Source organism: Musa acuminata, chromosome BXJ3-3 (assembly GCF_036884655.1).
Source record: "Musa acuminata AAA Group cultivar baxijiao chromosome BXJ3-3, Cavendish_Baxijiao_AAA, whole genome shotgun sequence".
Lineage (NCBI taxonomy): Eukaryota > Viridiplantae > Streptophyta > Magnoliopsida > Zingiberales > Musaceae > Musa > Musa acuminata.
Window position 1 is genome coordinate 37,899,662 of NC_088351.1, and position 14,073 is coordinate 37,913,734.

General features: G+C 42.4%; 2 protein-coding genes across 2 annotated transcripts; one reads left to right on the forward strand and one right to left on the reverse strand.

The window, feature by feature from the left end:
- The first annotated feature begins 222 nt into the window (after positions 1 to 222).
- LOC135586710 (protein gamma response 1-like) lies at positions 223 to 3,266 on the forward strand. The gene is made up of 3 exons (XM_065141730.1): positions 223 to 351; positions 1,423 to 2,169; positions 2,423 to 3,266. The coding sequence occupies exons 2-3, from the start codon at positions 1,425 to 1,427 to the stop codon at positions 3,130 to 3,132; spliced, it is 1,455 nt and encodes a 484-aa protein (XP_064997802.1). The 5' UTR covers positions 223 to 351; positions 1,423 to 1,424; the 3' UTR covers positions 3,133 to 3,266.
- Positions 3,267 to 7,681: 4,415 nt separating this feature from the next.
- Positions 7,682 to 13,946, reverse strand: LOC135634349 (uncharacterized). Its single transcript, XM_065144759.1, has 7 exons — positions 13,532 to 13,946; positions 11,830 to 12,059; positions 11,330 to 11,582; positions 9,797 to 10,166; positions 9,590 to 9,696; positions 8,045 to 8,226; positions 7,682 to 7,950 (listed from the first exon to the last, which is right to left on the reverse strand). Exons 1-7 carry the CDS (start codon positions 13,875 to 13,877, stop codon positions 7,795 to 7,797), a joined length of 1,644 nt encoding a protein of 547 aa, XP_065000831.1. The 5' UTR covers positions 13,878 to 13,946; the 3' UTR covers positions 7,682 to 7,794.
- Positions 13,947 to 14,073: the final 127 nt, after the last annotated feature.

The window sequence follows — 14,073 nt, forward strand, 5'->3', positions numbered from 1 at the left end:
TCAGCTGAATTACCCTGGACTCCCACCAAAGGTTGGGCCACGGTTGATGACGCGGGTTCTATTGCGTTGGCAGGTATTTAGTTGACGCCGCGCCACTTGACCAGAGAGGCAAAGCGTGGGCCCCCACTTTACGCAATTCTGGACATGTGCTTCTTCGTATCGACGACGATACAAAAGGGCGGGAAAATAAATCAGACGAGCAAAACAAAAAAAAGAGGGAAATCGGAAGAAACAAGAAAGGAGAAGGCGGCAATCCCCTCGAAACGGGGAAACTCTTCGCCGGTGCTCGCGACGGCTTCGTTCGGCCCCGATTCTTCCTCCGCCCTCGGCTCTTCTCTTCTCGTTTCACAGGTGAGTCCGATCCTCTTCTACCCTCTTCGCGATCCCAATCCAGTTCAACAGCCAGCGTCCCCACGAGGACTTTACCTCGAAGTACCGTCGAAATTGTAATCGCAGGAATCTTTTTTCTCTGCTTTGTTTCTCTGGGTATGGATCAAATGATGTTATCTGTGGATCTCCCTTTTTTGGTGCCTCTTCTTTCATTCACGTAACACGCGAAGACTTTGCTAGGGTTTCTCCGGCGGCCTTGTGGTCTGATTTGGACTATTTTCTCGTTGATATAGATTCGTAAATTAGTAGCAGAAATGTCTAATTGTGGAAGCATTGTGGTTCCGTGTCGCAAAGATTTCATCCTCTTTCTTGCATCGAGACATCAATTTGATGAACTCTCTCTATGACATTCTTTGATGAGAAAGGTTATTTAATTGGGTACTGTGGGACGTGAAAAGGATGAGCACGAGTTTACTTGTATTAACTCGTAAATTTTCGAGCCTTTGTATGGTATTCATTGATTTTCCATACCGGATGTGTCTTCTAATCGAATCCCTCTTCTACGACGGGCCTACTCACCAAGCAACACAGAATTTCTTTTTACAGAATTGTGGTTGCTTCTTGGTTCAGCCAAAACTTTTTTTTTTTTCTTTTTTCTGGAAGATTATCTAGCTGGTTAACAAGACGTGGAAATGGACATAATATTGAATAAATAGTGGGCTCTAAAACAGGAAGTATTCAACGCGTCCTGTGTATGTTTCTCGATGTTTGCTTAGATTTCAGCTCATCTTGTAGCATCAAGGATTGCCCAAATGTAAACATTCTCATGAAAAGAAAATTGGTGTAAGATTGTAGCTTCTGCTGCCTTACTTGTCCCTTTACCTTCTTCTTTTCCCGTCTTTTGCAGCTGGAATTTAGTTGGGGTTTCTTAGTGTGGTTGACTCAGTAGATCATTCAACTCTAAGTCTGTTGATCTATTCAGCATCACTAACTAAGATCAGATAGTAGAAGATCATACCTTATTGGCTTACTTGTACTGCCTAGAAAGTTCATGATTTGGCAATCTCATTGCTCTTGCTACAATTCTTGTAGGCATGGAACGTGATCTGGTTAATGCACCAAAATTTGATTACTCCAGTGATACTGATGATTTGAAGTATGTGAGTGGACTCAGCACAATATTTGTGGCCACCATTCAAGAAGTAAAAGACCGGGTTTCCCAAATAGAATTAATCTTCTGTAGCCAACTATTTCCATGTTTGCAATCAACATCAAAACTCTTACAGAAAAAGCTTGCTGATACCAGGAATGCAATGGAGGCTGAATGGAAGAAAAAAGAACATGCCCTCTTACATCAGATTGAAGAGCTTCTTTCTGAAAAGAAACATTGTCAAGATGAAATCCAGCAATTGTGCAGTTCATTAGAGGAAAGTAGGACAAAGTTAATGGGCACTGAACAGTTGGTAAAGAAATATGAATTAGAGAAAGGACAACTTATGGACGAAGTTGAAAGCTTAACAAGGAATGAGGTAATAATTGGTGAATTGAAAAGGCAGCTCGAGCAGAAAACCAGTGAAATAGCTGAGGGGAAGGAGTTGCAACAAAGTTTATTAGAACAAAGTGAATTGAATGATAAGAAATTGTCAATTGAGCAAGCTAAAAGAAGAGAGTTGCTTGAGGATTACAACGGGATGAGAACAAGTTACAAACAATTGAAATCGCAATACCTTTACTTAATCAGGAAGCTGGATAACAACTTAGAAAATGAGCATCACTTGGACAGGAAGCAGGAGGTAAAGAGTTCGCCAAGGTCTTATCCAAAAAAGAGAAGACTCCAAGGTAGTTCTTTCTTCTTCCCTCATTCTTAAATCAAATATAAAAGGTGTTGTGGTTGCACTGATTCTAAACAGTATCAAAAGCTTCTTTTTTCCCTTGTTTGATTTTTAGCATTGAGTAGTAAGGCTAACTGGAGGTTAAGGTTTGAGCTACCTTTTAGAAATTATTTCAATAAACCTCTTTTCTTAGTATTGGACTGTTATGTATTTGGAGCTTATTTGATAGACTCGATCGGGTGACTGTTTGATATGCACAGATTATGAAGAGAATGAAGAGGAGATTACCAGCATTGCATCTCAGACAGATGAGACAAAATCTGAGGGTGGTTCTCATGAAGATCCTGCAGTCCATCACGATCTTCCTTTAGTTAAAAGATTGACCAATGGTTCCCATGTCACTCATTCATCTTACCGCCCATCCATTCTGCCAAAGTATACTGTTGGTACCACCAAATCAGAGCCAATAGCTGGTGAAAAGAAAGGCAGTTCATCTTGGAGGGATACTCGGGCTAAAGAAGCTCGTGGTGTGGATCTCCATGATGACTTTCTTGACACTCCTTTGGAGATCGTGAGGAACATAAACAAGCTCCCCTGCAAAGAAGCTCAAGATATTGCAGTCCCTCCTCCAAAAGATGTGGATTTAAACAATTATGATGATGAAACACAAGATATGAACACCAAGACTATACCACACCAACAGTGCATTTCTGTCCTAGGTCCAAATAAAGGGGGATTTAAGTACGTGGAGCCTGTAAGGAAGAAGACTGACCGGGAGAATCTTAAAGGAGTTGAATGCCAGCAATGCAAGAAATTCTATGATGCAGTTCTGCTCGGTGATGATGGTAATCCAGATCATGTGAATAGGCGCTGCGAACATCATGATGGTGTGTCAAGGCATCGTTACAGGTATGCCCCTCCAATGACACCTGAAGGATTCTGGAACATTGGGTTCGATTCAGATATGTAGCTTTTGAAGCATTATGGATTTATATGTTATTTGCATTCGTTTCCAAGTCCTGTATGTGTTAGTTACTATGATTCTGAAGCTCAAGCAAAGAAATAAATTTGTTGCTAAATAGTTTTAACTGAAATCAGCAAAACTTTTTGCTAGTTCAGAACAATTTCAGAATTTTGAATCGTCTCTATTGGTACCGGAATCATAGTCTTTTGATAGCTCAGAATGGTGAGCTCTTTAATGCTGAATGAATTGGCATGAAAAATGAGATCAAGCAATGACATCTTGTGGTATTAGTATATTTTTATTTTTAATATAGCATTTTTATTGAAGAGATGGTATGCTGACACAAGGATAGTTGAATTTGCCAAATATATATGCTCTTGTTTTTGTTGTATTATCTTTGGGTATCTGGGCATTGCATTCAATTTTGAGAAAGAGGACTCAAGGCACTTGTTCTTAAGGAAATTGCTCGGGTGCTTGGTATTTGGAAAATTCAACTTCATCTAAGAAATGTTCACTCTTTTGCTATTTTGGTAATTGCCATTTCTTGGTCTCTGCCATTCATTTTCAAGCTATAATCTCTTGCAGTAGTTCTTGTTTTCAAGATATACTGTGATGTGAAATAGACTTGACTTGAGCTGCACTTACACTGGATATTGTTTCTCTTCCTCAAATAAACTTTACTCACATTAATTTGATTTCTTAGTTTTAAAGACTAACAAGTTTATGAGGTTTAGAGAGGAATCAACATCAATATATAAAAAAAAAAAAAACTTAAGGCAATGTTAGAGATAAATCCCTCATGCTTTTAAAGACTCACGGATATATAGTAGCTATAATGGTTTCTTCTCGAGCTCCAGCGACCTCTGGCAACCATGGATTTGCAGTGTCAACCCTACCGTGAACAACCAACGTGGTAAATCCCCCCATGTTTTTAAAGACTCACGGACATATATTTGCAGTGTCCAAGTTCCTAATTCTTTTATTTTTCCAAAAAGAGAAGAAGCTCTAATTAAGCATTAGCAAAATGAGTACAAAGTTCCCCATCAGCATCATAGCTGATAGTACAAGACAAATCAGTAGGGAAAACAAAATTCCACATGTAAGTGGATTGAGAGGTTTTGGTGTGATTAGTCATCCAGTTAGCAGCCCTGTTAGCTTCTCTAAAAACACATGCTGCACTCTCACAGCATTAAAAAAAAGAAAAAAAAATTGCAGCAAAAACTGTATATCCTTGATAGTGCTGAGTATATGCCAAGGTGGAGCTTTTTTTTGTGTTGACAAACTCCACCAACTCGGAGCAATCAGTCTCTAGAATCAATCTGTTTATTATGCCCCTCTTTAATTGCAATCTGGAGTGTCCTTCCTCGACAGCTAAGGCTTCATATTTCATCAGGGAGTGCTCCTGCCACCAGCAATAAGGCATTCATTGTCCATTAGAGTCCCTAATAAAAAATGCTGTTTCCCCCTGATGCAGAGAGGGGTTATTAACAGAACCATGAATGTTAATCTTGATCCAGTTTGATTCAGGTTTCATCCATACAACATGTGTTTGCCTCGTCTCCATCCTCCCTTCAGAAGAGGATCTATCAGCATAGGTTAAAGAAAAAGCCACTACTTCAGACAGAAGTGCTCGGACATTAGGTTGCACGCCATTAAATTTCACCCTGCCAAAGTAGCCACAGTCCATTTTCTATAATTACAGCTGCAAGGATCATTGGGTCAGACTCCACCTGACCGTATCCTTCCCTGCCCAACCTCCCTCCATCCACTCCCCTCTTGTGTTGGAACTTGCAATCTCTTATGGACCAGTTTCCAACATAACACCCTCAATTTGAGATTCATTTGTTCAAATTTAATAAAGTTCTTCGTACCGTAACATACTGTCCGATTACCGTAACATACTGTCCGATAAAAGCCATATGCTCCATCAAATCATGTGATGATATATCGATACATACCATATCGATACTTGATTAGTATATCATGAACAAGTAAGATGAACCATGTTTATAAGCAGACTTAGTTGTTGGACTAGGAATGCCATTATTGGATTGGATGGTTTTCAAATCAATTTATCATCACAAGATGATTGAGACAAGGCAATATCACATATTTGATTACAAATGTCATCATCAAAAGATTGTTTAAAACTATTTAGGTTTTGAGCCATTACATTTTAAAGTTGGTTTCCAATATATAGGAATATCAAACAATCAACTATAAAAAAGAACAGAGATAGAGTTACCATTACCTACAATCTTAAAGAGACCCCCCTTTAGTTGATCAATAGCATCAACAAGCAACTTCCAACTCCAACTAGAAACTTGGTTGCTAGAATTAGACAATGGTTTGATAGCACCATCTTTAGCATACACCATGCACCACTTGAGACCAAAGAGATTGATCCTCATTAAGATAAGCCACAATTCTTTTAGCTTGGAGGGCATACTTCGAACGCGGGATGTGCGCCGCACCCTTGCGCTAAGGACAACTCTTCAAGAAATGATGACACCAACTAGGAGACGACGACGGAGAATTGGACCACCACCGTCCCTCTCTCGAAACTGTGCACGTCCTCCCCTTCCTTGGACTGCTACGAGCACAGCATTCGAAACCCCTCCTGCTTCCCGTCTTCAAGGTTTGACTTCCTCATGCCCGCTCACGCGATCCAAGAAACAACACCTCACCCAACCTTGCTCCCTCAGTCCCTCCCTCCCTCCGCCCGTCACAGAACCTCTCAAGACGAGCGTCCACAGAGCTCGATCATCTCCGCTAGCTACCTCGAGAGAAAAGAAAAAGAATCTATCTTTACGCTGGAACCGCTCCAAAATTTGGCATTTTTTTCACCTTCGCCGATCTCGAAAGGAACTCCTTTTCTAAACCCTATTGTGTATATCCGAAGGAGAAACCCTCGCCCGACTTCTGTCACAGAAGAAGTAGGAGGCAAGTAAAGCAGAGAGGCAACTCACCCGTGGTCGAGGCGGGAGAAGGGAAGGAGGAGGCCGAGAATGGAGCGATCCGGCAGCGCGGGGTCGGCGGTGGTGGCGATCGAGTGCGTCGCCGGGAGCAGCAGGGCAGACGAGTGGGGCGGCTGCAACGGGGAGGAGGCGGCGCCGTTGCGCATGGGGGACATCCTCGAGGAAATCACCTTCGGAGGGTCACCGCCCGCCCGGGCACCGTTCAAGGGCGGGCGGGAAGCCGTCATGAAGCTCCTTCACGCCGCATTCCAGCGAGGCGACTCTTCTGTCCTCGTGCGGGCCCGCCATGGCGAGCGCTCCGCCGCGCCGTACCTCGAGCTCCACGCCTGCAGTTCCTCCTTCTCTCCATCCGCGACCCTAACTACGCCATCATCGCCCTCGTCGACCGATCCGAGTCCGAGTGCATCGCATCACAAGGTAAAGAAAACAAAAACAAGAAACAAACCCAAAACGAAGATATAAAGGACACTTTCAAAACTATTTCTTTTCTTTCCAAATAAATCATTTATAGCAATCATAAGGAGTCTTTGCATTTATCTTCTTTAGTTGATATAACCCTCTAAATATTACATGCTTAGATTACTTGTTACCTTTCATCAGCTAACCGTCATGAAGCTCCTTCCCGCACCGTGAACACGGGAGAACCGACCAACCTTTCGGACTCGGCGAACACTAGTCTGTGTGAGGTCGAGGACTACCATCTCGTTTATAGGGTTTCATCGACATATCGTCTGTAACGGACGACGACAGCGACGAGGGCGTCGAAGCTCCTCGTCGTCTCACGGGTCGGGAACGAGAAGGTGCTTCCCTGGATAGTCACGACATCGGGCGCCATCCGCTGCTTCGACACCATCTCCCTCAGCCATAAGCTCTCGCTGCACCGGCACGCACTGAAACCCATTCTGCTTCACTTGCTCATGTGGGACGCGTCTGCGTCCGCGGTTCCAGGAGTGGTCGAGCAGCACGAGTCCCCTGCTCTGGCGCAACCCAGAGTCTTCGTGCCGCGACCTTGCTTGCTGGAGGTCCGACGGCGCCGCCACAACATTTCATGTCGAGGCATCCGTCGGAAGAGGAGGAGCAGGCGAGGTTTCCCCCGACGCCATTATCGGCAGGTACATGGTAGTAGATGTGTCGTTGAGATTCCGCTACTCGAACGCGAGCAGCGACTGATTCTTGTGCACCGTCCTTTCCAACCAGAACTAATGTTTATTTAAGACTTTTGGCGCATCTTGTGCACCCTAGGAGTGGCATTAGCCTTTGTTCTTGTCATGGCTTGATGGCTACAGCCACGATAGATGATGGTTGCTGTTCCATTCTAAGATTTCCATAAACGCTGACTTATATGCTCTGTAAGCACCAGAATACATGGCTTCTGAGCAAGACAATGAACTTTTAGGAACATCTAATTCAACACATTACTCATCAATTAAGCACTAGATTAATTGGTTTCAACAGCTGTTCTATGATGTTTGCCTATGACAAATCACATCAAATCAATAGCAATTCAATCAAGAGATAATACAAATCTGCAACACCGAGATTTAGCAGAATAAAATTCTCCCTTTCAAATAACAGGATGAGCACGAAACAAAAACTCGAGATTCTTCTTGACAGTCAAAAGTATTGCACATACCAACTAGTTTGAAAAATAGAATTGTATCAAACAGAAATGGAGAAAAAACTTTTATATTTAGAAGACAAGCTCATGAGGTTTCATTCCTGACCTAAGCGAAAATCTAGCACCTAAGTAGGCCTTCAAGTCTGGGACTGCTTCGATGGCTTTTATCAATGGGCCATCCACAGCCTTTTGGTCATCCTTCTTCTCCTGAGGGAGAGACTTGGTTTCCTGCATTTTCCAAGAGAAGAAAAGGAGTATGAGCAGGAAAACAAACAAAGAGACGCCACCTATAATCGATCAACACATTGATCCAAGGACAGACCTCTTTTTCAGTCTCGAAAAATTCACCTTCCCCCTTCTTTGTCTTCTCCTTTTTCTCCTTGGCGAAGTATTTGTCATGGAACTTGTCAGCATTGACTCCCGATATGTCAACCTTGGTAGATGTCGCAATGACGTAAGATTGATTTACTCTTCTTAGAGGCACTCCATTAATCTTAAAGGGGCCTACAGCATCCAGATTAAGTGAGACAGCAAAACCAAGAACATAAAATTCCATGCTAATTCAGTCTGCTACGAAAAGCAAGAATCAGCAATATCAAAGAACATTCAATATTCTTATACGAGGCAAATAGGATTGTTACACACTCATTTCAAACAAATAACTACTGTTATTTGACTTCATATTTCGCCTGCAAAGCCTCAGAACAGACAAAGTGAATATGCTATTGGACAACACTGAAAAGGAACAGGAAGAAATTAGACTACAGGATATGCCTCTTCATTCGTTTAATTTGACTTTGTTTATTCATGCCTCAGCTTTGTGCTGGTGGGTGCAACGGGGTTACCTGCCTTTCAAAAACAAGTATGAAGCTCTCAGTCACAATACACCTTATTTGTGTCTACAACCATAAGAGAGAGAGAGAGAGCTTAAAAAACCAGCAAAGCAAGGCATTAAAACATCGTTTATCAGAAATTGGTGGGTTAGAAAGAATCGGATTAAGTCGCCATTAGAACAAACTTGATGCCCAATTCATGCTTGGAATTAGGGTTGAAAACACTAACAAATGTATCAGATATTGAGGAAACCAAATCTATTTTCATCAGAACTGGTGGTTCGGAAGGAATATGATTAAGTCAATAAGTCGACAAACATGATACCTGGTTCAGGCTTAGAATCATGGTTGAAGATGGTCAGTTATATGCAAACTTTGATCTGTATGCTTTTACTCAAATACCGGTACTAGAGTTATACTAACTCCTGTTAATGATATTTACTAAACGTAGATACCAATCTGATGTGGATGTAGGATGCGATCAGATTTAAGGCAGATATACATGTGAACATCAGATGAACCGAAGATCTCTATCTTTGATCTCCAATGACTTTGGCAATCTTGATCATGTCACAGAAGAAACCATTCAACATTCTGTCAATATGTATTACTTAAGCATGAGTCATCTCTGATCTCCATTCTGACAAAGTGGCCAAAATTGTCAATCAGCATTCAACATTCTGCCAAAGTTATTGGAGACCAAAGAGAGAGAAAGAGACGCCACTTTGTCTAGTTAGAGGAATCATGAATGGCTATTCCTTTCATGAAAATTGCCCGACGTAAGATAGTGACCGCATGCAGAAATAACAAGGAACTAACATATTTTGTTATCAAGAAATTAACTTGACGTCATTACATACTCTTCAAAACAAATTTCTACTAGTATGTAAAGAAATCACATAATGAAGAAATACCCATCTATCGTTGCACACAAGAGGTTCAGAAAAGAAGCAAAGGATCACTCATGTCAGCAGATGATGTAGTAGGTAAACAGAAGCACAACACACCAGATTAACACATCCAGAGACACTCACCGGTAACCAGAAGAAGTCCGGAAGGCAGCTGCTTCAGGAAGACGACCCTCTTTCCCATGAACCTACCAGCGAGAAGGATCAGAACAGTCCCCGGAGTGATGCTTGCCCTACACGCCACAATAAGCATCACAAACAGCGAATTTGAGCAACAAGGGAAACAGCAAGACACAGAGAACAACCGAAAGTGACGGCGGCGAATCCATGTACCTGAGCTTCGTAGGTTTGGGCTTGCGGCGATTGGGGATGGGAGTCTTGACATCGTCCGCGGGGTAGAACTTCGGGGGCTTCGCGGACGACTGCGCGGGCTCCGCGGGCTTCGGGTCGTGGTGGGGGAAGGAGCCGCCGTTCTTGGCCTTGATGGCCCAGATCCCGCGTTTATGGTACATCTTCGACCTCGAGAACTTCCCGATGCCTCGAATCAGGCTAGGGTTCCGGCTCGCTGCCCTCACTTTCTTCGGCGCCGCCATTGCAAGAGCGATAGACCGGGAAGAGCGAGAGGAGGACGAAACCCTGGCACGCGGCGAAGGAAAACAAGGGTGAAAGATCGGGCGCTTTTTATTGGAGGTGACGGGAAACCCTAGTCCAGTGTAAACCGATCTAATCAGAATCATCTGTAATTTGATGGACGGTCATGATTCTACCCTAGAAATGAGGTCGAACCCATCGTAATAAACAACAATGAGTAATGGATGTGAGCCCCTTGAATCAGATCATATATTTTCAATCAATAAAATAATAACAATAATAACAACAACAAACCATAGTGTCCCAACCTGGGTTAGTTCCTTAGATCTATCATATATTTTATACTGATTTTGTTAGAAAATAAGTAGAAATGAGATTATTTGTCCAACAAGGGATTGTAATTGGGATACGTGACAAAGAAGAATATGAGAATAAAGATGTGTTGCAGATTAGTGATATTAAAGACAGAATTTTCTTTTTTTTTTTGGCTACTTAATATAAAAAGAAAGAAACTTGTAGTCAAACTTTTGAGTGCAATGGAAATTAATGTGATGGTTGAAGAACATGTTCACAGCAAACTTTGCATATCTTAAAACAAGGATCTGTCACTTATCAGTGACAAATGTTATGCAGCTTGTAATAAATAATCCTTGGATGAGTCTGGAATGTAAAGGGTAGACTGAATAAGATTTAAGGTCTCATCACTTGTAGGCCTGTTTCAGTCCAAATCTTGATAGAACAGTGCATACAGGCATCACCAGCTAAAATGTGAATCAATTCTTTAAACCTCATTAGATGTATAAGTACCAGTCCACAGCCTTCTGCTCTTAGTGGATTTTGCTAGTTCTCCCTCTACTGAGAGCTTCAGAAAGAGCTAATATGTTATTCTATCTGAGACATTCTAAAACAACTGAAGATAGAAACATATGCAGTGATGATAATTTGCCATTGTGTTGGTTATATCCACTGAGTTTATTTTATTGAGGTGGAATGTCTTTCACATTGACAACAACAAACAGTTCATAGTAATATGAAACTCTGACAGGACAAATTCAATTTCTGCACATTCAAATTTTTTGAAAAACAACAAAGATATGTCTCAACTAATTGATCGGATAATAGAATGGTGTCAGATATTCCTAATCTGAAACAAGTCACAAGCATTTCCCTCGATGAAAATAAGGGAAACACCGTAGGTACCAACTCATCTTTGTAAATAGGCTGTGGATTTTGCAGTTATAGGGAGATATCAAAGTGAAGAGAAGATGGGAACACCTGGTAGAGTGGCACCTGCATCAACGATGAAGATATTTCCAGTTACATATTCAGATGAGTCATGGATCAGATAGCGGACGACTGATGTAATTGCCGGATCTGATGTACCAAATGTTCTCAAAGGGATTATCTTTGTTGCAACCTTATTGATCCACTTTTTCCGCACGAGGCTCTCTGTTATCTCAGATTTGAATATCCCAGGGCTTATTGAGTTCACTCTGATGTTATGGACTCCCATTTCCAAAGCCATAACCTTCAAATTACAACCACCTTGGGTGAATATTGAATACTCCAATTACTCTTTAGAACTTGAGACAAATTTAATTATATGCCAACAAAAAAACTGATGCATGTTTACTTCCAATAAAATGCGAATTACTTAAGCATGAGTTATTTTTTCAATGTAAAGAGCTGAAACTCAAGAGTAATTTTATAAAGTCCATGTTGAGTTGGAAAGAGGGATGTGAAGAACCCATTCTTGCTAGAGTTAGTAATAGTACCTTAGTAATTGCATTAACACCTTCCTTTGAGACAGCATATGCTATGGCTCCAGGCAACTTCCCACGATTGAGGCCAGAAATAGAAGAAATGTTGATCACAGTTCCTTTCAGCTTTGCATTAACCATCTGTTTGCATACATACTTGGTTACTAGCCATAAGCCAGTCAGATTAGTTGCAAAAGTGGCATTCCAGTCCTCTTCCGGCCAATCTAGTGGGGAGTAAACACCACCTGAGGCAAAATACACGAATCAGATGCAACAGAAAATAGATAGGCGTGAAAGTAGCTCACCACGAGGAGCAAGTTTAGAAATGTGCAGGTAACAAGAATCAAACAAGACATTGTTAGTTAAACATAGAAAAAACTAAATATGATCTGTGTAGGCCTTTCAATATATGTAGTTTTTCCTGAGAGAGTGAGTTTCAATAAAATGATCATACACAAATAAGCACACTATCTAATTAGATTCATGAAAACAATGGGACATGGGCACCAAATGCCAGTATAAGTGCAATCAAGATTGAGTCACTATAAAAGTCCCCACAACAAACACCACTTTTTATTTTTGAGACATATATGAGCAGTATATGCACCTTTTTTTTCTTCACCTTCTTGTATTCTATTTCAGCCTTTTGCAATGAAATAGGATCATAACCTTTTTTCTAAAAAGAAGGAAAAATAAAAAAGATACAAAGGCCCCCATGATTAGATTAAGAATCATAACATGTTACTGCTCCTTGTTCTGCTTCTCGATTATGCCAGTCTAACAATAATAATGACTGTTGATACGACATATTTTGGGCCCCGGACACGTCACAGCTGACGCCACATGCCAAGTCAGAACCGTACCAAGAAGCTGTTCCGTATGTCCTGTACTGAGAGCTCGGGGCGGTGTCATCTGGCGCTGCTCCGTGCGTCCCGGGACGGCGGCCGGTCAGAAGTGTCGTCCCATCCCTCGAGGGTCAGCGGCCATGCTGAATCGACGCGCTACCGACCCTCATGCAATAGTATAAAGCCCCTAACCGGCCTCCGGCCAGAGAGAGAGAGAGACATAAAAAAATAATCCACTCCACACTGGCTTGCTCGTCGAAGGGGCCAAAGCCGGGAATCCCCCAGCGAGGACCATTTTTTGCAGGCGAACGACCACCCACGAGCGGCGAGCATCTCAACCCAGGGGACGCCATCCACCGCGCAACAGAGAGCTGTCAATCGACCCAGATCCCGACCAATGCCAACCAGCACTCCTTCCCGAGGGCGCGGCCAACTCATCATCCAGCTCACTCTACAGAAAACTCCTGACATCGACCCGCGGACCTAACCGTGCTGACTCATCAGCCACGGTATATTTGTTCGCTAACAACTGTCATAGGTATTCCTCAACCTTGGCTAAATTAATCATCATCTATTCAAGAGTCCTCTCTTTTTCCCTTTTTAAGGAAAAGTTCATGGTTGAGGAGATACAATTCTTAAGCTAAGGAATGTTAGGTAAGTAACAAGTGATTGGAAGATTAACAAAAATGAAACACTGATACGTGCTTAAGCCAAAGATTCTTAGTCTGAAACAGTAGATTAGAAAATCTGCAAAAGCATAGAACACATAAAAATGCCTAATTTATGAAAAATCAATACAAGTATTATTGTGCAAAAATGAGTACTCTTAAATTAGTTCGAATGTCGACGATTGAAGCATTGACGGCAAGTACCTCGAACCCCTGCATTGTTGATCAACGCATCGATGCGGCCGACGGCGTCCCACGCCCTCTGGACCGCTGCCTCGATCACGGATCCCCCGGTGCTCACGTCGAGCTCAACGGCCACGGACCGCGCGGCGGAGCGGGCCGAGAAGGAGGAGGAAGGTGGCGGCAACGGCGAACCGGGGCCGTCGATCTCGTCGCAGAGGGATCGAAGGCGATCGATCCGGCGAGCGGTAGCGACGACCCTGCAGCCGGCGGCGGCGAGGTCGAGGCAGATCTCGCGGCCGATGCCGGAGGAGGCGCCGGTGACCATCACTACCTTGCCCTCGAGTCTCCGCCACGGCGGTCGATCCATCTCCTTGGAGTTCCGTTGATCACGTCAGCAACACAAATCTTATGGCATAGCGTTTCTTAATTCTGAATCTTTCTCGTTTGGTTTGTTGTTGAAGTAATGTTTTTGATAATATGAGTTGTTATATATATATATATATAAATATATATATATATATATATATATATATATATATATATATAAACGAGAAATAATACGA

Bases quoted from the DNA above. Each gene is read 5' to 3' on its own strand.
- LOC135586710 (XM_065141730.1), top strand. From the start codon at position 1,425: ATGGAACGTGATCTGGTTAATGCACCAAAATTTGATTACTCCAGTGAT. The intron at 2,170-2,422 runs GTAGTTCTTTCT...TGATATGCACAG, and splicing joins AAAAAAGAGAAGACTCCAAG to ATTATGAAGAGAATGAAGAG.
- LOC135634349 (XM_065144759.1), bottom strand. From the start codon at position 13,877: ATGGATCGACCGCCGTGGCGGAGACTCGAGGGCAAGGTAGTGATGGTC. The intron at 10,167-11,329 runs GTGTTCCCATCT...ACACTGGACTAG, and splicing joins TGCAGGTGCCACTCTACCAG to GGTTTCCCGTCACCTCCAAT. The intron at 9,697-9,796 runs GTACATGGATTC...TGTGGCGTGTAG, and splicing joins CCCAAACCTACGAAGCTCAG to GGCAAGCATCACTCCGGGGA.